The sequence below is a fragment of the Stegodyphus dumicola genome, chromosome X1, assembly GCF_044657685.1.
Source record: "Stegodyphus dumicola isolate Sdum_Otavi_A_Nest chromosome X1, ASM4465768v1".
Lineage (NCBI taxonomy): Eukaryota > Metazoa > Arthropoda > Arachnida > Araneae > Eresidae > Stegodyphus > Stegodyphus dumicola.
This window is the reverse complement of record NC_140780.1, coordinates 133,378,791-133,404,616: the sequence shown is the minus strand read 5'-3', so window position 1 is coordinate 133,404,616 and position 25,826 is coordinate 133,378,791. Positions and strand designations below refer to the sequence as shown.

At 30.9% G+C, this 25,826-nt stretch overlaps 1 protein-coding gene across 5 annotated transcripts in view; it reads left to right on the top strand.

The window, feature by feature from the left end:
- Positions 1-2,236: 2,236 nt before the first annotated feature.
- LOC118195915 (beta-galactoside alpha-2,6-sialyltransferase 2-like) overlaps positions 2,237-25,826 on the top strand; it is a 48,973-nt gene continuing 25,383 nt past the window's right edge. For 2 of the 5 annotated variants that reach the window (XM_035367255.2, XM_085807924.1), the window contains exons 1-3: positions 9,316-9,591; positions 16,022-16,640; positions 23,488-23,687. In XM_035367255.2, coding sequence (XP_035223146.1) covers positions 9,490-9,591; positions 16,022-16,640; positions 23,488-23,687 — 921 coding nt within the window. In that variant the 5' untranslated portion in view covers positions 9,316-9,489. Of the gene's footprint in view, positions 2,512-9,315; positions 9,592-16,021; positions 16,641-23,487; positions 23,688-25,826 lie in introns of those variants that run through there. The other 3 variants (XM_035367257.2, XM_035367258.2, XM_035367256.2) reach the window with 3 other exon arrangements.

Here is a 25,826-nt window from a genome sequence, read left to right as displayed (position 1 = left end):
TATATGGGGCAGTAACCTAACTTACACATGTTGAGTGCCTATGTGTTTATATGCTTTATCTAATCTTCATTTTGCTGAATTGGATCTGCTGGCTGTGAGGATGTAAATATACACAGATCGTATTTTTTTTTATATCAACCATATAGAATTTTGTAAAAAAAGTTCTTGTTTTTAATGTTTTCCCCCACCTTTCTGTTATCTTCCATAAATAGCAAAAATAACAAACAAGTTTAAAATGAAAAGAATGTGAGCGATACAACTCGCAGTTTGAAAACAAACGTCTTTTCGAGATAATTGAGTTTTGTTGGCTTTCAAGTCTGTTTACTAAGTGAAGCTGGTAACTCAGCTACGTAGGTTTAGTGGAAATGGGGGTTCTGAGAAATCTTTCTGTCGACTTATAATCCTGGGAAGGAAAGGTAGATTAAGAAGAAATTTTTATTTCAAACCAATAAAATACCGCTTATTGGTTATCAAGAAATTCAACTGAAAACAAAGTTGAGTGAAAGTAAAAATAGTGATCTACATTCAGCTGCTCGGAATTGTAGAAATACGCTAGCTCTCTAGTAAAAAAAAAATTACAGGAACAAAAAAAAAAAAAAAAAAAAAAACTTTCAGAGCCGATTATTTCTGTCTCCTTGGTTGCTGTGCAATACAAGGAGGTTAGAATAGAAGGAGGGAGGGTTCGCAGTTTCCTCCACTATCGGGGAATGAAACTCCGCCGAACAAGCGGCGTCCATGTTTGTGACTTCAAAACATTGCATTACGGCAGTGACATGTACGTGTTTCTAAGCTGTTCCGTGCATTTATTTTCCAGTAAAGATATGTTAAATTTATAATGAAATCCCTCGCTATTGTTGAATTTTTGTTTTAAAGTAATAAAGATGATATCCATAATTTACTATGTACAGCAAATTATTAAGAAATAGTTCGAAATCTAAATGCATGCGCATAACATTAAAGCCTTTAAAAATGATGTTTCTGCATATTTCACGAATTTGCTTAGGTTAGAAAATAAATCTTAATAAAATAAAACAGATTTATGTGAATTCATTGATTTCAGTTTATGCGCATTTCATATTTATTAATCTCAAAGAAACTGCCTTTAATTAAGATGAATTACAGAAATACACCTATATAAGTTTTTGGATACATCTTTCCACATGTTCAATTGTGTAAAAATTTTACTTAATTTTATCACTACACTGCGCAGAAATTTGTAAGTTTATACAAAAAAATTTTAACAACAGAACAGTTTATCTTAACTTAAAAAAATGAATAATAATTAATATATAAAGAAAAGCATTGCTTTATTTAACACCTTTACAATTAATAAAAATAGTAACAACTGATTTCTTACTTTTCATGAAAGTTATAAAACGAATTTACTAAAACGTTCAAATTATACAATTTAAATCCTACCATATAGCATTGTGTCTTAACGAACGAAGATACCAGCTATAAACAGAAACATTAAAATGTATTTAATATATTTTGATTATAGTTATATTAAATAACCTATTTTAAGTCCTTTTTTTTTCACATCTGGAAAGAAAACTACATAACATTGTGATATTTTTGACATAATTGTTTTTACATAAAAAAAGAAAATTAATACTTACGTGTGAAAAATAATGCCCGGAATATTTTTCGAGAATCTATTTGTGCATTAATATGCAATACAAGCTGACATGCTTCAAAAAGAAAAGAAAAAAATGTTGCAATGACAGACTTCCTTGCACAAGTCATGGTGATAACAGGAAGATGGCCGCCAAGCTTCACCGTTTGAGTTGAACCTTCCCTCCTTCTATTCTAACCTCTTTGGTGCAATAGAATTTTTGGTGCACTTTCTATTTAGTCTTAAGAAACGAAAGATTCTGATATTGTTTAATTTACGTATAAAGAAATGTATTATTTCTTTCGTGATGCTAGTAATTGTTTTGTTTGAAATTTCTAATTCAAGTAAAATTGATACGTCAAAGGTATCTTCTTAAGAGATATATTGCATTTGAAATTGTGAAGAAGGAATTACTATATTTTAATTCAGCTTATCTTTATTAATATTTAATAATTACTTAGATTACGCAGACAAATCCTTATTAGTCACTTAATTTACAACTTACCAGTGAATCATCGACTTCACTTAGAAATTTAAACACAAAAAGTTGCGTTCTAACGTGTTTTCATTCACAATTATACATAAACAGTATCAGAGTCTTTCGAGTACGAAAACTGTATAGAAGGTGCACCAAAAAATAGTTTAATCTACCATAGTCGAAAGTCGTCAAATACAGAGTTTTATATTCTGTTTTGAGGAATTGTGAGTTGTAACTCACGCTTTTCATTGTCTTCGCATAATTTATATATGTGAAAAATTGAAAAGGCTGAGGGGGGAGGATGTCAGAAAAATCAATATTGTTTAATTTGTGTGTCCATGCCTTAAGTATGCTCGGATTCGTAATTGATCTATTTTTATTTGAATATGAATTGTAGAGTATCTTACCGAATCTGAAAGTAAGATAGAAATGAAATTAGTAATTCATTTGTTTTTTTATACAATCCGATCTTGACGTTTCAAACTATTAGATATTGGAACGCTGAAAGTTTTTCAAGGTACTCTTTTAAATTCTCAGTTGTTTTTCAAAGGACAGTTCAACAGCCAAATATTTACCCTCCAGAGAAAGAGGTTTTATAACGGAAGCTTTCTTGATAGTAGAAAAGAATTAAAGTATTATCTATTTTGAATATATTTTACTTGGATTTTTTGGAATTTTCATCTTTCATAATGATGGTTGTGTGTAAAAATAAGGGCAGAAATTTGCTATTTATTATGTATTAGATAATCATGACTTACACCTTTGTTGTTTGCACACTTCATAATTCTAGGTGTTTTATTATCTTTTAAAATTTTGTTTCTATTATAGTTTATTAATTTTTGGCTAATCTCTGGAATATGGTAACAGGTAGTTTGGCAACATTTTGGTAAGGTGATAAAGGTTACTAGCTAGGACTTTAGCAATAACCTGAGGAGTACACAGTTTCAGTCACAGATTATTTTGTGGCAACTTTTTTAATGGATAATTTAGAGGGAAAAGGAAATTAATTTCTTGCATATTTTATTTATTTTATACGTGCAAATGTTCATCCTCGGAAAGGGTATATGCAAGCTAAAGATATAAAAGCTTGCATAGTATACATACTTTTTAGCGATCAGGTAATTTAATACATGTTCTTTTTACCGACTTCAAAGATTCACAGAATTTTCCTGCATTTTCATGCAAATTTTTCTATTTTATGAGAAAAATTATTTACATGTTTCATATATAAATTTGCTCTGTAAAAACAAATTTCTGTGCATGTTTGTTTCACTACTTTCCGGAAACTTCCTATCGTGATTTTAGCTAATAGGCACTTAGAAACAATTTCGCACCTAATCTTCGTCATGATTAAGCACTTTTGTTACATAAAAGTGCTAGCGTAAGCGTAATTCGACTAGCAGATTGTTGAAAAAAATGTTGAGTAAAAACAAAAACATGCCTTCGTGAAAACAAAATGGCGTCAAATAAAAAAAAAAAAAAAAACCTAGCAGGTTGCTGTAAAAGGGTTGGTTGCCAAAAAATCGCCGAGTTACCATAATCCGAAGATTTACCTAATTTTTTTGTAAATAATATATTAAAGTAACATTCAGAAATTTTTTGGGTGAAATTTCTTCACTTTCCTCAATTTTATATATGCGATCCTGAATGATATAGTCATTTCCATCCTTATCAACATTTTTAAGAAGTAGGTAATAAACATTAAAATTGCATCCAATCTAACCTGAAAAAATGATTGCCAGACTAAAATGGCATATAGAAAAAAAAAATTATCTTTATCTGTGAGAAGTTTCGAAAATGCTTATTAATTTGGCCATGAGTGTATGTTGTATAGTAACCAGTTAAACTTCTTTATGTTTGGGATTGTAGTCTGAATGTGATGACATTTGTGGCATATTTCCGTGTTATACAAGGTTTCTGCATATTTCCGTGTGTAAGACAGGAAATTCTGGCAAACTCTTTTATGCTGAAGTTTACCAGTTTGAGAATAAGCTTATATATGAATTAAAATTGTTAGGGGGAAGGCAATCACCTAAATGATACCATAGGTTAAATAATTATATTTTTATATTTCATATTTATATATATCATATTTTTATTTTGTTTAATCCTGATATACTTTGAACAAATTTCTTGATAAATTTTCTCCATGTTGATTTCTTATTTTTTGAGTGGATGAAGTAACAGGCCTTGACGGATGTAATTATATGCTGATATGTTGGCTGAATGATGGAAGTAGTATTAGGTGGTAAATAAATACTTATTTTAAGAACAAGGATATAAATTAAACATTATTATTTTATTTTTCCCCCTTACATTTTGGAAAAAAAAATTAAAAAAAAGAATTTAAAGGCTAAAGAATAGCATTTGTGATTGCACTATGGCTCTTTTAGAGCTTATTAAAAGAATTAATATCTGTTGGATGGGAAAAAGAACAGCTGGATATGGTTGACAAAACAGGTGATTGGAAGAATCGCCTTCGGGAAGTTTCTACTCATAGCATTTTAAGTAGACTTTCCAATAAAATCAGGGGACCTAATGAAAAAGTAAAAAGCTTTTTTATGAGTGAATGAACTTTTTTTATGAAGTGAAAAAGAAGCAGGTTGAATACTTCCACAGCAGTAGATGTTTGGTGGATCGTGCAGAAAGGCTGATGAATGCTTTGTTGTGAAAGTTCCAGACAGAAGTTTGGCTCAGAATTCTATAGGAGTGATTGACCTGACAGTATCTTTGTCTGCCTAATTTCATACTTTACATACTGAAACAATTATCCATATGTCCTTCAGGCATAGGTGGACAGTTACTAGTGACTGGCGAGCGTATGGTGTTAGATAAAGCCAAAATGTTACAAGAACGTTACCTCGAAAATGATAACTCGAACTAAATATATTTTTGGTTGCATATGTATTGGTCTACATTTCAAAGCTGTGGTGATTTGTATTTGGAGTGCAGTTATTAAATTTTAACCCATGGTAACTGAGGTCTTCCTGTACACCCAACTGATTATTTTATGAACATATGCAGCTTTGTTGAGATTAATTAGAGATGTTTCTAACACTACTGTTAGAATATTCTTTTCTTTCTGGCTAACAGGAGGTTCACAAACTTGTTATCTCTTTTTCTTTTCAAAGTATCAATCATTTAGTAGCATACTTGTGATGATCTTTAGTTAATTTATACAACCTACCATTACATAAATGTCATTACATTACTCGTAGATCTTCCTGAGAGGCACTGTAATATTCCTAATTTTCTTCTTTATAATACATTTGACAATAGCACTCCAATGTTCTTATCATATTTACTTCAAAAAAGGGCCTCTTTTCTAAGTTATAATTGGTAGCTCTTATAATTGGGTATTTTGAGAAAAAACTGCAGAATGAGGAAAGAGTTTTGTTGTCATACTATGTAGATAATTACACTGATAAATAAACCACACAGGTAGTTACCATATAATATATATATATATACATAAGATTAAAAAAAAATTGTAAAGGTAAAATGCTATAATTTTCATTAGTCCCCGAACTTTTTTACTGAACTGTTTTCCTTTACATCCTAAAAATAGCAGTTGCCTATTAAAAATTGTTCTAAAGTGCATCATTTCAAAATTAACTTTCCGTTAATGATGCAGATGCAGATAATAATGCAGATACTGTAATAATATTTCATTCAATAATAATTTAAAATTTGGGAATTGAAACTTAGAATGAACTATACCGGAACTAAATCATTCTGAACCAGTTTTCATCTTCGATTCATATTCTTTCTGTCTTGCCAACTTCCTAAAGAGAGAGACTCTTTATTTGATTGAATTAATTCTTATAATGTAGTAAAGGCAAAAATATGATCCTGAATGGGCACACAGATTGCACCTATTACTCTATTTCTTTCATTGAATAAAAAGGTGTAATATGTTGGCCATTACGACTGCTAGCATTTTTGGTACTATTCGTTTTCGAGGGCCGTAAAAAATCGCCAAAATATTGTTGATGCCAATGCTGCCAAAAATAATTGCGGCAGCCTTATAATTGCAGCAAGAAAGGAAGTATAATAGTAAATAACTATTTAAGATTGATGTTTTAATTTAGATGAAAGGTTAATTTCATATAATATTTTTTATTATTATAATTTATATGAAAAAGGCTAAACATGACTGAATGGAAGCATAAGAGTAAATAACTATTTCAGATCATTATTATAATTTATATAAAAATTGGGTTGATCTTTACATTATGGTAACTTGGCGAAAATTTGGCGACCAACTCTCCTACAGCAACCCTCTATTTTTTTTTCCCGCCGTCGTTTTGTCTCCACGAAGTAAAGACATGTTTCTTTTCTTTTTATCTACTGAACACTTCTTCCAACAATCTACTAGCCGAATTACACTTATGCTAGAAATTTTATCTAACAAAACTGCTTAATCATGACAAATATTCACTGCAAAATTGGGAAAAAGTGCACAATACCATACTCCTTATGCGTTTTTCAAAATAACACATACACATAAACCATGTACGCGCCGACTTATTTTTACTTAAAAAAACATCCCAGAATTGCACAAAAATGGCATTGCGCACACTCTTCACTATATCCATGTACACTGCTTTTTTCTCATAAACTAGAAAAATTTCACGAAAATACATGACAATTTTCTCAATCTTTAAACCTGGTAAAAAGAACATATATGAAATTACCTGATCGCGAAAAAGTATTTACCCTTTCCAAATATGAACATTTCCACATATAAAATAAATAAAATATCCAAAAACTTTTACCTCTAAATCATCTATTACATTATACACGTCACCAATGAATTCATACCGCAAGCATTACAGATACTTAGTATCAAATATTTAAAAATTATTTCTATGCACGTTTACTTCAACTTAAATATGTACCAAATTCCTACAAACATAAAATTCACAAAACAACTATCATTTAATTAAAATATCACTAAACCATGTACACGTCGACTTATTTTTACTTAAAAAAACATCCCAGAATTGCACAAAAATGGCATTGCGCACACTCTTCACTATATCCATGTACACTGCTTTTTTCTCATAAATTAGAAAAATTTCGTGAAAATACATGACAATTTTCTCAATCTTTAAACCCGGTAAAAAGAACATATATGAAATTACCTGATCGCGAAAAAGTATTTACCCTTTCCAAATATGAACATTTCCACATATAAAATAAATAAAATATCCAAAAACTTTTACCTCTAAATCATCTATTACATTATACACATCACCAACGAATTCATACCGCAACCATTACAAATACTTAGTGTCAGATATTTAAATTATTTCCATGCACGTTTACTTCAACTAAAACGTATACCAAATTCCTACAAACATAAAATTCACAAAATAACTATCATTTAATTAAAATATAATTAAATTCAAAAACACTACTTAAAATATAAATGAGCACATACATTAAATTAATACATAAATACCCATTTCGAATTCACTTTAGTTACGGCCATGGGATCCAAAAATTCACGAACACTGTTTCACACAACACAGAATAAAGCCAAATACAAAATTTCCAGATTTTTTCCCGATTTCCCCCCTTTTCCGATTAAAGAACCATAATTCGTCCATTAATATCACATGACATATCCCATGATCTCTCATTTCCCTCACACAAAATAATGCGTAATCGGAACCGAGTGCTGCTCACATTATTACCAAAGTCCCAGGTAGTAACCTTTATCGCCTCCAAAATGTCGCCAAACTACCAGTTACCATATTGTAAAGATCAACCAAAAATTGCTAAACGTAACTGAATGGATGCCTGCATTGCTATCTCGCTACCGACTTATCGCTAAAGCATAATTTCATCTCGTTGGTTGTTCAAATGTAATTTTCTATAATGAATGATGCCTTTTCTTTGAAAATATTCTCCGTAAAGTGCAGAATCGCTTGTGCGCAGTTCCATTTTTGTGCAGTTCTAGTATTTTTTTTTAAAGTGAAAATAGGTCGATGTGCACATGGATACTGAGTACGTGCAATTCTTAAAAATGCGTCAAGCAGCGGGTGATTCTGAACTTTACCCAAAATTCTATTGCCGACTTTTCGTCATGGGCAATTCCCAAATTATTAAATCCATAAGATATCAAAAAAGGATTTAAAATCAAAAAATGATTTAAAAATTAAACTAGTATTTCAATGGCGTCTTAAGAAATATAGAACTATAAAAACATACGCAATCTGAAATCAGCGCGTACACTAGATTTGGCGCTCTGTTAAATGGACGCGTTTGCTAGATTTGGCGCTTTTGCGTGTACATTTTCGCTGCAATTTTTTTACGGCCCTCGAAACCGAATAGTACCGTATTTTTTATGTGTCATCACTCCATCATTGTGCATCTAGTTCTTTGTGAATCAGTTGTCAGAATTAACTCTCTGAGCACCATTACCGGCTTTATATGGTCATCAGATTTTTCATCACTTGTCTTATATTACAATTTAAAGATATTTTCTTTTCTTACTTCCTTTAATAATGTTAATATCATATTAATGAATGTAAGTTTATGAAAATGAGACTGAAATAAGTAACATTTAATTAATAAATACTATTTAAATTCATGTCTTCATGACAGATCTGAAATCCCACGCCATTCAGAGGGTTAATAATTATGTTGTTAGCATCTAAATCATTTCAGATATATTGTGTAACTGCTGCTATTATAATAGCGACATTTAGCTGAGCAATTTCTGTTTAGACCTGCATCTAATATGCTAATAACTATTGTACCTGAAACAAATAGCTAGTAGTGTGTCACCAACATCTTTGGGCCACAGCTTATGATACTGTTAGTTTGTAAAAATTCTGAAGGAAGGGGGAGAAAAACTAACACTATTTTTCTGAGGATAACTACAAGACAAATAACTAAGGTTGTCTTTTTCAGAATAACTGCAAGACAAATATTGATTTGTAGTTTGCTTCTTAAAATTATCATAAAATTTAAGCAGGGTCTTATATTCGAGGGGAGCTTTACTTTCAAGTAAATATGGAACTTGTGATGATAATACTTGCAAAGTAATTAATTATTCTTGCATGATAACATATGCAGTTTAAATATAGTGCACGAATATTATATATAGTACATTTAATTTCAGACTTTGCTATGTTCCCTGAGCAAGTGATTCAATTTAATCTTATTACTTTTAGAATGAGTTTCAAGCTGATGGAAGGCAACAGCATGGTATGCTAAAACTGATTTTATGGCTAGCATTTTCTCCCAATGACTAGACATTTGCTAACTAAGCATGAATATCCAAAACTGTGGCATTTAAAAGACTATATGTATAGTTATTTACCTGTTTTATCTTCAAGAATGTTACCAGGGATGCATTGCAAGGAGAAACTGATATTATACCATGAGAAGGGAGATACATAACCACAAACATCCATGTGTTCTTTGGACTGTAAGTGTGGGCTCAATGAAGCCAGCATTTCTAATTACCATACAAAATGGGAAGGTAATTGTCATACCTAACATAAAATATACTTAAGCGTCTGTGGCTCAATATTAATGGTTTTGTTTATGTGCATTTTTCTGTAGTTAGATTATCTTTTAGCATAAGTGTTAACTCATAACTAGCATAAGTGGTAACTGTTCTTGCATAGGTGTTAACTTGAAATTTTCTCTCTGATTGCTGAAGAATTTTTCAATTCTAAGCTGCCTGCTGACTGATTTTGATGTTTCTGCCGTGAAGATGCAGAACATCAAATCCTTGAAAATTTTTTATTTGTGAGTTTAATTCTTAATTATCTGATGAATTTTTCAGATTCTCTTAGATGAGTTAGTGAAAACAATCAATCTTTTAAACATAAATTTAGTTTTCTTTTACCTTTATTTTCTATGTGCAAGCATGGGTCAGTTTCACTCAACTCAAACCCAGGATGATACAAAAATCTCTGAAATTTTTATTCCAGTAGTGTGTTGTTTGTTAATCTTGTCAGAATCGTCAGTATACCATTTCAGTTACTCCATGTGTGTGTACAAATTCTTTTAGTGTGCAATGTGAGAATGTTGTATTGGGAACATTTGCATATAAGTTGTAGTGCTGTGACTTGAGTGCAGACAATTTCTAGCTTTTTTACTGGACTAAGTGTTTAATCATAGTCGATTTGAAAGCATGAGTAAACTCTTCTGCAGAAAAACTAACTTTTGATGCATCATTTGAATCATCATAATTAATATATATCTCAATAGTTATTTTAAATCAAACATGCCGTAATCTATCACACTATCCAAGCTACAAGTACTATCTTACCAACATGCATGCCACCTGCCAAGAATTCATATTTATTATAACAAGCTTGTAACTCACAGTTACATTATGTTTGCTGGACTTTTTTTTTTTTTTTTTCAGATATTATAGGTAGTATAAGTATCAATTGCTCGCACTGTTCTTGGCATTGTGGGCAGATGTAAAATGCACCACTTTGAACCTGTTGTTTCAACCACATGTACTTCATCACTAGTGAAAGATTTGTGATGATTGTCATTGGAAATTCCAGTATAGTTGCTTGCAAGATAATTTTCTGAATTATCCTTTTCACCAAGAAATTTTCTTATTTATTTGAGTTTCCTAGTTGCTCAAATTGAGCTGCAAATATATTTTGATCTTGAACAGGAAAACGGGCCCTGTCTTCCTCATTTGTGATCTTGTCTTTTATTGTGACATCATGTATGCAAATCACAGTACTGCTTTCTTTTGCAGTCTCCACTATACCCAATTAAACAGGGCTTTTGTAGCTTTATTATCTTTTTTTTGGCGGGGGCTCAGCATTATGGTAATAGTAAATGAATTCTGTCATGTTTTACTTCCTTATCTTACGAGTTTTTTTTAATTCATAACTCATATAAATTCATGCATTCTGTAAGTGACTGGCCAGTTCTGTTTAGTACAGTTAGTGTTAACTTCTCAATCTGCAGTGTTGCCCTAAAATGGGCTTCAGGATTTAACACATTTACTGCCATCTATGAGAATATTCTTACATGGCAAATTGACTTTTTTCTCTTAGCTGGCATTTTACTTGCCAGCTAAGAGATAACTTTGTACCAATTGTTTCAGTTAAATCACTCAAGGCAAGTATCACCTTAGGAAATGCAAATGTTTAGATATTTGGCATACAGGGAGGGTACTAAATGTGTAAAATGTGAAACTTTTTTTTTTTTTTTAGTTTTAATTCACTTGGGAAATGTTATAAATGGACTAATCAGATTCTAATGGAAAATTACATTATTAGCATATATGAACAGATGCACCACATCAGCTTTGGCAGCAAACATGTTACCACCTTGAATGTACTAACCATTTCATTTATAGTAATTTGTCATGTTTACTGGTGCTATTTTGTTGGATATGTAAAGTATGGTCAGTCTTTAATTATTCCCAATTGCAGAATTACATAAATTTATTCTTTGTCACACTTGCTTTCAGTGTCATTGAGAAATCTGTTGATTGTCCCAAGGTCTTAGCTTGAACAAACATGTGCTTTAGAACATTATTAATTTCTGACTTAGGCACTTTTCCTGACATATGACTCAGCCATATGAAACATTATTATTAGTGTCTGTAAACATAACTGAATGTCTTTTCTGGGAAGATTCATCAATGACTCCACAAACACCAACTGAATTTAGTTCACTGTTCATTCAAGTTTTCTTCCCAATACCACAACAGTAAATGATACGCTTTACCATAAATATTTGGTTGACATAGTTCACTGTCTAATCATATCTCAATGAGCAATTCGTTTTGAAGCATGCTTCCGACATGGCATTTATTTTGATTTCTGCATCTTTCAATATATTATCAACAAAGAGGTGTTTGCTTCTTTTCAAATGCATATCTATTATTTGCTCATGTATCAAGAGAGAAAATAAACACACCAGAGTAAAGCATAAAATTGGACAAGAAAACAACCTTGTGTTTGGCATAGATTAAGTCTGTTTCAGTTTTGAGGATTAACAGATACAGGCTCCTCTTCATCAGGAACAAAGAAATTCTACTAAGAAGGAAAGAACCATTGATTGTATTTATATCAAAAGCAAAGAAGTAAAGTGAATGAGAAGGTATTGCCATCTGTTGACAGAAATAATAAACTGAGTTAACAGAATTTTAAAAGCATTAGGAAGTACTGGATTGGAACTAAAGTCATTATAACTAAACAAAATAAATGTTCGTGAATATGAAAAAGCTTCAAAGAAATTCAATTCACCAACTGAAAAAGCTTTTTGGATAATTTCTGCAAACCCAGAGTCAAAATTATTATTAAATTAACAGCTATGATTAACTATTAAGATTTGTTACTTTAATCTTTTTGGGCAGAATATTTATGATCCTTGATGTGAAACTTTTATTTAGTTTAACCTATATATCTCAAACCATATTGACAAGATATGCTATAAATTCCACAAGAATTAAAATCAGAAATGGAATCTTTAAGAATCAGGCCATGGATTTTGTTGGTAGGTGAGAAAATTGACCTTTTTGGGAATCCATGCAATTTTTTAACTGATGGAAGGATGAAATGGAAGAACGACAAGGTTATTAAATTTATTTCTAATAGCAGATGACTTGCTGCTATTTGAATGGAATTTTTTTTAAAGGCCTTTATCAATGACCGTGTGAGAAAACCCTCTGTCAAAGGCAACTGCTTTTAAATAATTGACATCATTAAGTAAGAAAAGATGTGACAGCTTGAACCCTGTTTAAAAAGGTGACCTTTGCAGGTATAGACTGTACCAGGAAAAGAGGAAGACCTCACACAAGATGGATATACTGTGTGGAGGCAGATCTCAGGACTCTAAAAATCAGTCGGGACTGTAGCGACTAATCGGATCCGTTGGAGGAAGCTTGTTGAGATGGCCTTGGCCTGTGATAGGATGTAGTGCAACTGAAGAAGAAAGATAAGATTCTAGGCTATAAACTTTGACAGCATGAAATACATGTCAGTAAAAAAGAAACCAGTTTTTGCTTAACCTTCTGTTGTGATTTATCATAGGGAGGCAAACTAACAGAAAAAGATTTTGTTATGGAACATCATGGAAGAGAAGGGTATTTATTGGCAGCTTCAGTTTCGAAAGTGAACTGCATGACTGGATTAGTTGAATTTATAAAAAATGAAATCTGGGATCCAATCTTCTTTATTACCATAAAAAAAAGTGTGATCTATTGTAGCGAATCCATAGACAAAAAGATAGTTTCTCTAATTATTTAACCTTAAAATAGTGCGTGTAAATGTCAGCAAGTACAGGACTGAGAGGATAACCCATTGCTAATACTTCAATTTCATGATAATATTCAGTTTGGAAAACAAAGTGGATTTGATTCAAAGATACTTAGTAAGAGAAATTAACTTCAATTTCAGTATGTGTGAAATGGAATTTACTAACCTAGTTTCAAAACATGCTTCTTTGACTGGAACATTAGTAAACAGTGATTTAACATCAAAAGAAAGCATAACTGAATGCAGGAGAGTAATATCTAAGTTTATTGATGACTTCAGGAACTTTTAACAGTGTGAATATTGTTAGAAACTAAAAGAGAAACTATTGAAACTAAATATTTGGACAAATGAAATGATGCAGTTCCTAAGATAGAAATTATAGGTTAAAAAAGAGTTCAGATTTTATGGAATTTGAGTCGAGCAAGAAACCGTGCAGAGTTAGCAATAGATGGAATGAGTGATTCTTTAAACTGAGTTGGAGATATATGAGAGGATTTAATATCCTTCGTCAGGTCACAAATTGAAGGATCATTAGGGATCGAGCAATATAGGCTTTCATTTATCAGTTTCATGACTGCATTATTATACATATGGTTGTCCATAACAACAATCTGGCCACCCTTATCAGCTTTGAAAGTTATAATGTTAAGATTAGAATGAATTTTGCACAAGGCTTTCCTTTCCTTTTGGTTAAGATTAAAAACAAACAATTTGTTATTAAAATTCACATTATGAGTAATTAAGTGGTGGATTGTATCTTTCTGTGTTTCTGAAATTTTACAGAATTTGAAAGCTTTTTCAATAGGAGAAATGATTGCGGGAACTGAAAATGTAGATACTTTTGAAAAGTTGAAACTATATTTTGATACTTTTATTTTATCATCCGAAAGATTAACAGAAGAAATATTAACAGTGGGATTGGTATTTACGGTGGGAAGATTAACGGGATCGGTGGGGCTAATCGGCTGGTTCGAGAGCTTTTGGAATTTAGAAGCAAGGCCTTTTTTATGTCGTTGTCTAGCAGTTTCAGTTCTCAACCAAGATTTATGAAATTTATTTATTCTGCATTATGTCATCTTAATCTTTTACTCTTCACATAGTTCTAGCGAATCAGATTAAAGAAAGACATTACTTTACATACCACTGCAATCCAACTGAGCTCTCTTTCTCACACTTCTTTCCTGCTCTAGCTTTGCACATGCTGCTTGGTTCACTGTATTGTCCATTGTTTGAAGATGAGCTAAGTTTTAAAATTATGAAGTGCATACTGTGCCCGTAATTTTATGTGAAGTAAATATTGTGTCTCCAAAAATGCTTTATCCGTTCACAAAATGACACTGAATGCGGCTGCGCCCATCTGCAAATGCGTCATTTCCATCTACATAACCCTATCAGTCTGTGCAGTTTTTGAGAATCAACAAGTCATTTGCACCATTCAATCATTATATTATATATATATATATAATTCATTATATATTATATTATATATAATTATATATAATATATTCAAATTATATATATATATATATATATATATATATATATATATATATATAATTTAATAAATAATATTGATTATGCACCCCCCACACATATGTGTAGTAGGGTGATTTTGGAATAGCTGGTAATGAATTGCTGATGGTTTGTTGCATTGTAATAATTTGAAGATTCTTTACTGTGAGATAAAAGATGTGGCCATAAATTCATCACATAATTTTTGTTTCTTAACAAAGCAGTTCTTTAGATGCAATATTTGAATCGAACATTATTATGGGTGCAATTTGCATCCCACAACTTTTGAAAGCTTAGTTTATCCTAAGAAATGGACGATACTCTGAAGAAGACAGCAGCGATGCATGTTTGCCACAAGGAAACAAAGCGGGGGAAAAAGGGCTATGTATATAAAATTTTGAAATATATGGGCAAAAGTTTCTATAATAGGATTGGATAAGAACTGTCTGCATTGCAACGCTTATGTAAGATGGCATATGCTAGATGATATGCTTTTTAAAATTGATTAGGCCAAGATGGGGAAGGAGCCAAATTAAAATAAAGAATAAAAAGGTCTATTGCCAAATTAAAATTAGTAATTTTCTTAGAAACCACAAGTACAATATATTTTAAATAATGATGCAACAAGAGGAAAAACATTCCCTTATTATTTTTAGCTTAATAATTAATAAGCTGAAAGCTAAGAAGACTTACACTGTCCTGCTATTTTACTTTTTTGGCATCAAATTTACCACTGTGGAATTGTCAACTTGTTTAACTTTAAAATGTGATAGGACTGACTGATATAATTATGAAAGAATAAAGTAGGCCTGTTTGCCTTTTTGGAGATATGTTTTCTTGGAGGAGGAGGAAACTGATTTATATTTACATTACATCATGCAAACAGTCGTTTTAGCCACCAGGAATAGACCTCATAATGAACTTGCAATGTTTTGATGCATTAACTGTTTGGCTACTGGTATGACTTTTAAAATGTGGTAAAAGAAGTCAGAATTATGCATATAAATCATGAAATATAAACTTTCAGTGTTCTTATTCTAATGAAGCAATCTGCTCTTTAAGAATTTTAATGTTTTAAAATCTTATTCAATTTAAAATTAATGTTAGTGCTTATTCACTTTTAATATATTTTGATTGTGGGCAAATTTATTTCAGGTCCATTGCCTAAAAATGAGAGTTCCTCTTATTGCCATCAGTATATGGATGTTCATGTGCATGACAATATTTGGAGTTATTAGTTATACTTATGTTTTATGGAGTCAATATTGGCGTACTGCCTTAGAAAAGAAACAATTGATGATTATGCATAATGCTAACTATTTGCAGCAGTCTGCATTGTATGAGAGCCGTGTATCAAATAATGGTGTTCTGAATTCTCCGAAAGGAAACAATACAGGGGACGTTCCAATGGATAAATTAAATAGCAAGATCCACACATACAAAAGCCAGTTGCTAATTCAGCTGCGCAAAGCACAGTTAGTTGCTGGGAATGTAATTTTTCATAAAGAAAAGAAAGAAAGAAATATTTACAAAGTAAAGTTTAAAAGGCAAAAAATGAAAATTCCTGCCAAAAGTCAACAAGAACTAATTTGCGAACTCAAGAGTAAGGTAAAGGTTGAAATGTTGCATAAAGGTATTGAACCATTTCGGACATTAGGTTATGAAAAATATTTTCCTCAAAAGCCAGTGTTTCAGACTTTTCAGAAGCATAATACCTGTGCCATTGTGTCTAGTGCTGGTTCCATGTATAGGTCCAAGTTGGGAAAGGAAATAGGTATGTTATGTTAGAGTTATTTTCAAATATTTCTTTTTAAATTTATTGTGGAAAATGTATAGATGAAATTGATGATTGGTACATAAAAAATAAAACTTATGCTGACAAGAAGGATGCCGTAAATTTGAATGAACTCTGAATTTTCTAAAAAGGTAATCATGAATCTTCTCATCTAGAAATACATTACAATGAAAAATTTAGCTGCTAATATACAGGAAATTGGTAGTTTAAAATTACTTTTGAAGAAAACGCTAGAATAAAAGACCTTATGGAAATTAACCTCTACTAGAATTATGTCATATCATTATTATAATTATTTTAGTGTGATACAAAATATATACACATTATATGACAATGAATGCATTGATATTATTATGCATAAGAAGCAAGCACACATGAAGTGAAAAAAAATGAACACACTTCAAATTAGTAATAAACCAAGCAGAATTGTTTCACAACTGCAGATAATTGTTAGTTTACAAAGCAGAAACTCAGCAAGATTTCCTAACTCGCCCAAGTGGATCTTAGTATATGAATTCATGCCAAGTGTACCTCCACAACAGTACCAAGTCTGGGATCCGGGTGTCAAATATCCGGAATGTTCTAAAATCCGGACTTTAAAGCCACCAACAAAATTTGTTTAGGAAATTTTTTTAATGCTTTTTGCATGTGCATTTAATTTCCCCCCCCCATAAGAATGCATGTGGAGAATCCCGATTCTTAATTTCACTTTGGTACTGAATAAAATACCTCATTATTAAAGAAAGTCATTTTAGCATAAATTCGTGTGATCAATAATTTAGCTGTGTAGCTGCGTATCTGCTTTTCCTATTAATTGATTTTGTAAAGAAATGTGGGGAAGTGGTAATAAGTGAAGATGATATAATAGAAGTTTTTCATTGCAATTGTTCCAGTCATCAGTCAATTAATGGACGGTGAAATATGTAGTATGGCTCTAGATCCAGAAATTTTATAATTTCTGCATGCCATCTCACTAGATTTAAACTGATGGATCTAATATCCGGAAAAATCCTAAATTCAGAATTGCCAAAGTCCCAACAAGTCCAGATCTCGGACTTTGTACTGTAATAGTAGCTCATGTGTATAATAATTTGCTTGAAAAGTCACAGGAAACTTGTTCAACTATTACAACATAAAAAAGTTTCCAATTTTGAAATCTGTGTTTGTCAGGATATTGGCAGAGGCAGTTTCTAAGGGGGATATTGAAAATCTGGTTTTATTGAGAGATTACGGCAAAGCACACTAGGGCTATCTGTCTAAGGGGAGGGATGCCTTCGTGGAGGACTTTCTAAGGGAAACTGGCTCGTATATACGTTACACATGGGGAAAACCACGAAAACAGCAATGCAGCCAGCCCGTTCGCGGGATTCAAATCTCGGAACGAACTACCAGTGTTCAGCAACTTTACTGCTCAGCCGCTGGTGAGCCTTTGAAAATCTGGAAGTTTACACCAACACTTTCAGTCAAATCTTGATTTTTGAAAGAAGACCAGGGCTTTGTAAGAAGCATAGAGTTTCAATTACTGGTGAGCCTTTGAAAATTTGGAAGTTTACACCAACACTTTCAGTCAAATTTTGATTTTTGAAAGAAGACCAGGTCTTTGTAAGAAGCATAGAGTTTCAATTAAATTAGTAAATACTGATAACTTTCGGCATACTTAAATCAATTTTTAGACACATTGCAAGTTGCATTTCATTTTCTTTTGGCTTATACTATGCAAGAATTGTACCTTTTCCCCCTTTATAATCGCATGATATAGCACTGAAACTTTTGATTTGATTTGCGTATTCATTGTTTGACAAATTCTGTGAATTCACTTTCCAAATGTGATATCCGATTCATTTTAAGAGGCCGTCTGTTCAGCTAATGAGGCTATGTCAGGAATTTCTTCTGTTTTTTCGTCAATCATAAATTCTTTTGAACTTTTGTAGCCTTTTAAAAAGTCAAAAATTGTTATTTTTTCAGTTTAATATCCTCTTGCTATCTAAAGTGTATTAATTTGAAATGTCTCACTGTAAAATATTCAAGATTAATATTTAAAATAGGTTACATATATTTTACCTTGAATTATTAGACACAGTTTAAAATTAAAAGCCTAATTAAGTGACTTCTTATTTTTTTAGACATTGTCAATACACTTGATGACAAGTTAAAATAAAGCTTTTTGTATATTTTTTGTATTTTTTGTATATTGCAAAAATAAAAATATTACAAAGAGTGATAACAGTTTGCATTCAAACAAATATATATAAGATAACATAAATAGAGCATAAAAATTAAATTTAATTAACTTCAAAGGTTATGTCAAGGTGCTTTGTGCAGTGTTTCAAGTGCAATTTTTTTCTAGGCAAAAAGGTTATGCAAGTATTTGGTCATCGAAAAGGATCTATGGTTTTTCAGATCACAATGTTTTCTTCTAGATATTTTGTTACTGCTGATGAGTGATCTTAATTGAAGTGAGTGTTTAAATATGGTCTTTGTGTTTGTGTTGTGGAATTCTAGTACGTGTTGTGACGTAATTTCTTCCAGTACATTGCCAAGAATGGAGAATTAAAAAATTAATTTTCTTCATATTGTGCTCTTTTATAATAGAAAATGAGAAAATGAAAAAATAGTCAGACTGCACTCAAAATTTTTGCTACATGTGGTAAAATTGGGTTTCTGATGGCACAGTTCGAAGGTTTGTTAGAAAACTGCACATGCGGAAGTTTCAGCCTCATAAATGATGCTTGCTATGAATGACCATTCTCTGCAAACAAGAACTTATTATGAGAGGTTCTTGCTAAAAATCTAGGTTGGTACTTACGTATTATCGCAACCAGGTTGGCGTGATTTGTTAGTTTGAGTAAAAAAGTATGAATAGAAAGAAAATGTACATTTATTAATTACAGATAATTTTTAATACAGTTTTTTATATTATTTTGTTTTAAAATATAAAATAGCAATTAAACCCTTCCGGTTTCGAATTTGAATAAGTTGCAGAATTATTTTTTCGGCGGAAATCGTTTGGCTATTGCTGTTAGCACTGATTGAAAACCGTCTTCGTCATTAACAGCTTGAGCTTGGCGCCATATAAATTCGATAAGGTATGAGTCAAGATGATGATGGGCTGTTCCTCTCTGTTTTTTTGTTGCACCATTTGGCTGAGCCCAACATGCGCTCTACATGTTGTGTGTGAACGCCCGTGTTGGGATCCACAAAGTTATATTTGTGATTAACAGTTCCATGCAGTAATCCAGCATTTTCGAACTCACTTGTATTGTATCCTTTCCAGCAATCCGAATAAATGATGCTTCCTTCCTTGATATTTTCGCAAATTTTTTCCATGAGGGTAAGGGCGCTTCTGTTAGGTACAGTAACGAAAGAACTCTCTTTCTTTTCTCGGCAAATTCCGCCGAAAACCCATTGCTGTGGTAGTACACGCCCAGTGTTATTTTTTCTTTTTACAAATAAACTTTCGTCTAAACATGTAGGGTTGCCAACTTTGGCGATTTATGCAAATTTTGGCCTGGTTGCGTTAATACGTAAGTACCTCTAGGGTATACAGTTTAGAAACTGTCAGATAAAATAAATATTCCAAAATGTACAGTACGCAGTCATTCGAAGAAGACTAGGTTTTTAAGCTGTTATGTTGTTGGAATATCCCATACTCAAAGAGCAGAATATCATTGCTTTAATGCTCCTATTTTGAAATAGCAAATTACTGGAGATGAGAAGTGGATACTATACAATAATGTTACAAGGAAAGCATCATAAGGAAAGTCAGAAGAATCTCCTATAATAACATTGATAGTGTTACTGTCTCCCAAAGAGGTAATGCTTCATGTATTGTGGGACTACAAAGGAACTGTTTGCAATGATCAGTTATCTCAAAATCAGGCAATATATTTGGTAAATACTTATCCCAAATAGCAGTTTAAATAGCAGAAATGCCCCATTTTTTATGCATTTTCTTCCATTACGATAATATTTGGCCCCACTTTTCAATGAAGTTCAAACAAAAGTTTTGTGTTTGTGTTTTGATCGGATGGTTTATGTTACCCTCAATATTCACTAGACCTTGCACCCTTTGATTTTAATATCTTAAGCTCACTTCAAAATTATGTGAATGGCCTGGAGTTCACTACAGAAGCAGTCAAATATTGCGGGATAATTTCTTTACAAATATATATGATGACATTTTAAAAAGAAATTTTCCAGGTCCAGAGAGATAGCAAAAAATGGTATTTTTGTGATTCAAAAAAATTTTCCTATGTTTTTCTCTGCTTCATTTGTATTTTATGTCGAAAAGCCACAGATCTTTTCAGGTGACCAAATACTTTCTTGAGCTAAGAATTCTGAAAAGAAAAGAATCATAATGTGTGATAAAGTCTGAGAGAATGCTTGTGTTGTGACCATAAATTTTATTTTTTCCATCTGTAGTAATTAAACAGTTTATTTTAATTTAATAGCCTTCCATTTAAATGCTCGAAATAACTATTTCCCTTGAAGTTGTTTAAAGTAAATGCATATTGCTATTTTTTTGAAAAATCTAAGTTAAACATATTCAATAAAACATTTGAGCTGCTGGATATAGACCAGTGCACAAAAAACTGCAAAACATTTCCTCATTTAGTAATACATAATGATGAAATCAATTGCTCCATTGATATGAATAGGAAATTGAAAAGCTGCAAATCTAAGTATTTGATGATGCATTGTGGTGTTGGAGATTTTACAAAATTTTAAATTTCTGTCAAATTTCCTAAGAAAATTTTGCCGTTGGTGATCATCAACTTCATACCATTGGACATATTATTTATTATGCATATTATTTTTTCAGTTATCTGTAGGATATTAGCATCTAACCTTTTTTCACTGTGTTTTTTAAATGATTCATATTTTATATATATATTAGAAAACTGAGAGCTCAATTGCAGAAAACCTTTCTTGTCAGCAATAAATTTTAATTTCTTTCATGTATCATTGATGCTAAGTACATTTCTTTATGAAAGTTTGGTGCTTCAAAATGAGAATGAATTGCATGCTATAAATATCAAAATAATTGAAAATTAAGTTTTGAGAATTTAATTTTGATGTGGAATTTGGCTACCAAGTCATGAAATGTTACCAGATTTTTGGTTTAGCTAATACCTGCACAACAAGTTAACTTTTTGGGATACTGTGAAGTATTTTTCCTACAAAACTTTAAACAGTAAACAAAAACAAAATATGACTTAGGATAAATTTGCATTATTTACAAAAGAAATCTTGAAAAATTTAGTATTTGTAACTGAGACTGACTATTCAGTCCAATGGCTACAGCATCAATGTAAAGTATATAGCATGTATCTTCAGAACTTTAATTTTAAATCAATTTATGTATCATACTCACATTTGATGTTGGAAAATCAGTAAAAATTTGATTTTATTTTGGATGCAATTTGTCTGCAGTTAAAGGCTATTTAAATTGCATTGTTAAAGTGGAATGAAATTTATTCTTTGCAGCATCATAAAGTTCATATTCAGAAACTTAACACCTAAATGTAGTTGCCCAGTTTTTTTTTTTTTTTTTGCTTTGTCCCCCTTAAGACTTTTTGATTCAAGGAGTACATTTCAAATAATATTTGTAACAGTGGTAAATCATTCTCCCCCGATTGAAAGCTGAAAATATTTTATTTCAGTATAGTATAAAGATTTGTATTATAATTGATAAATATGTTATTTATTTATGTATTAATATTTAAAATGTAATGGATAAGTATGAAAAACAAAGCATTTCTGTTATTTTTGCTGTATTTACATAATGGCTACATTTAACATTTGAGCCATTTTGAGTCACCTTATAACAGGTTTGTTGTAGCTGGACTTTACTCTGAACATTTTTCACAATTTGAAACTACATATTTGAAGTGAATAAATATACTTCTGAAACTGGGACGTTCATTAATGTCTATTCTAGGTAGACCAGTCTGTGTCATATTTACAACCAATATTCAATTATAAAACATTAAAAGCATTTAAGAGTAATGTGACTGAAAAATTAATTTTGTTCCATACCTTTTTGAAACAGTTGCCAATTTGCATGCCATTTCAGTTTATCTGTAGTGTAACCGAATTCATTTGTGTGGTTACTAATAGGAGTTCTTCAGTCTCTTTCAAACAAAAATATTTCATTTTTAATACCAGGGATGAATAAAGCAGTTTAGTTACAGAAAGGCTGGGAGGGTCTTAGTAATTGTGTTGTTCTATAACTGGCAGATTTTGTTTAAATGAATAGCAGTACTAGGGAAGAAATGTTACAATATATGAAATGAGTAGGAATGTTAAGTTCCCAATTTTTTGTTTAAATTAAACAATTATTGCTTTTATTGAAAGAGATTTTAGCAATCTGATGCTCTAAATTTTATGTTCATACTTTTTTTTATTTTTTCACCCCTAAGGAAGTAATGTGCCCCTTTTTTATTTTGTCATTTAAAGATAAATGTTAAGGTTTGTTTCAAAGACAATGAGTAATAGATTATATGAAAATAACTAATATAACAAATGATAATATTGTAACTAGTAACCTAATAGTAACAAAATAAAGTAATCCAGAAGGCTATTGGTACAACTTCCTTATGCAATAACTGGCATTCTTAATTTAGCATTGTAGAAGCAGTAATTAGATGAAGTAGATTTCGTTTATTTCAAGGTTATACAATGTAAAATATTAAAAACAAAAGAAATTTAACAGTAATAAAACCATAAAATTGTATTAGAAATATTTTTAAGGAAAATTCAACAGTTTTTATTAGTTGTGTGTGGAATATTTTCTGAAGTATATTTAAAATGTTTTATTTTACAGATTCTCATGATATCGTACTTCGCTTTAATAGTGCTCCAACAGAAGGGTATGAAGATGATGTAGGATCCAAAACAAGTATACGATTCTTAAACTCTCAAGTTGTTTCTAAACCTGAGTTTGACTTTTTTAATTCTGCTTTATATCGGAATATTACCTTAATTGTGTGGGATCCTTCAAAATACCATGGCTCTTTAGATGAGGTGAATTCCTTTGAATTTTTTATACTATTATTCACTTTGATTTTTAAAACAACAGGCATTTATAGGTTATTGTTTATGTTATTAATATATAATATTGTTAATATATAAATTCTGAAGTATGTTATTATTAATGTTAAAGTGATACAATATAAAACACAGTCACTTTAATGAATTGGTAACAACATGTTTTAAACAAGATTACTGTGCAATTGTTAAAATTTTGATTTAAATGTTATGTAGGAGCAAATAAATTTCAAAGTTTTGCAAGAAGCTCAACATGAAATATAAATCTACAAATGCTCATCTTATAAATAAACTATTTTTAAGCACATTTGAACAGCTTTTCTTTCTTTTTTTTTAATTAATGAATCTGCAATAGTAAACTAATTTGAGTATGTAACTGCATAATGCAGAGACATAGCCATAAAGTTTGGTATGCAGATTATATGCAAGGGAGCCATATGACCTTGAAGTAATTCTTTTCAAAATTCAATTTAAATACTTTTCAGTATTGAAACAATATTTTTCCTAATATTCTTTATTAATGAACAAACTAATAATTGTAGAATTTGCTCTCTTAGAGTGGGAAAATAATCTGAAATGAAATTTATTTTGAATCCCTAACTTAATTTACTGATTTTTCTTAAATAGCTCCTTTTTTTTAATTGTTGTATATATGTTACTGTAAATTCAATCTAAAAAAAATGTGTCATAAAATTTTGATGGAACCAAAATACGTTACCAGTTTATAGAACCATTGTTTTGCTCTATTTTAAAACAGGAATAAACTTATTAATAAGTAATTTTTTACATTTATCCCATAATATGTTGCATATTGATTTCGAGATGGAACTTGGGTTAGAACTTCAGCTTCTGCTTTTATGATTTCCATGAAATGTCTATGACTTTCATTGATATGCATGTTTAAACACACACCTTCTAGAGAGAATGAGTTGGTTAATATTCCTTCTTTTTTGTTGCTTTGCATTGGTATCTTTAGTAGTTCTTTGAATTTCTCGTGTATTTTGTGTGTTTTCTAAAATTTTCTCTCTCCTTTGATAGACACATTTTTTACTTCATTTTGTCAGTCTGAATTTCCTCCATGCATTTTACATTTTTTTTTTCTGAAACATCTGTTCTTTTTCCTTAAATTTTAAATTTCTTCCTCTTTGGATTGGTAATACTTAAGCTATATATGCTTTTTACAAGCATCTTGTTGTTTTAAGAGTGAGATTTTTCTTGATTTCTTAATTATTTTCCTGTTTTCAAATATGTACTGTTTTTCAATACAATTTTTTTTAAACAGTTGATTAACTTTTCACGAGTATTTGTCTGTATCAATCTTCAGTTCGATACATGCATATCTCATTAACTACTGTGCTTTTAATAAAATTTCATTGATTTAAAAAAAAAATATTACTGTGTGTAACATAATTCTTTTTTTTCCTTTTTTTTTTTTTTTTTAAGGGATAGATTAAGTAAAACGAATATGTTTGGTAAATGGCATAAGATTACACGTTACATACTTTTTTTTCTACATTAAGTGGCTTTCTGTTTTTTTTTTTTTACATTGAATTTTTGCTATGATTTTTCTAATACTTTATGGAAATAGTTTTCCCTTCCTGTGGGTAAAGATTATATATATTGTTAATAATTAACTAAATTAATAATTAAATAAGGTACTATGGTTTGAAATGCAAATATGGTTTGCACATAAAATAACATGGTTTATACATCTTTCTGTCAGTGAAGAAAACCCATAAGCGTCAGCTCTTTTCTGAAGAAAGTGAGTGGATTTATCTTTGAACCCTCTTTAAGGATTTGTTATCAGCCTGAAGCATTGCTGGCCACCACCTGTTGTTAAAGAAAATGAGCCTTTTGTTTTCATATACCTCTTTCTGTCAGTGAAGGAAACCCATAGGCGTCAGTCAGCTCTTTTCTGAAGAAAGTGAGTGGACTTATCTTTGAACCCTAACTAAGAGCTTTGTTCTCAGCCTGAAACATTGCTGGCCATCTCCTGTTGTTAAAGAAGATGAAGCTTTTCTTTTCACTGAGGACAGGAAGAGGGAGATATGTCCCATTCCATTTGGTACATAACTCGCATGAAGGAATGTTTAGTATTGGATTCATATGTAGTTC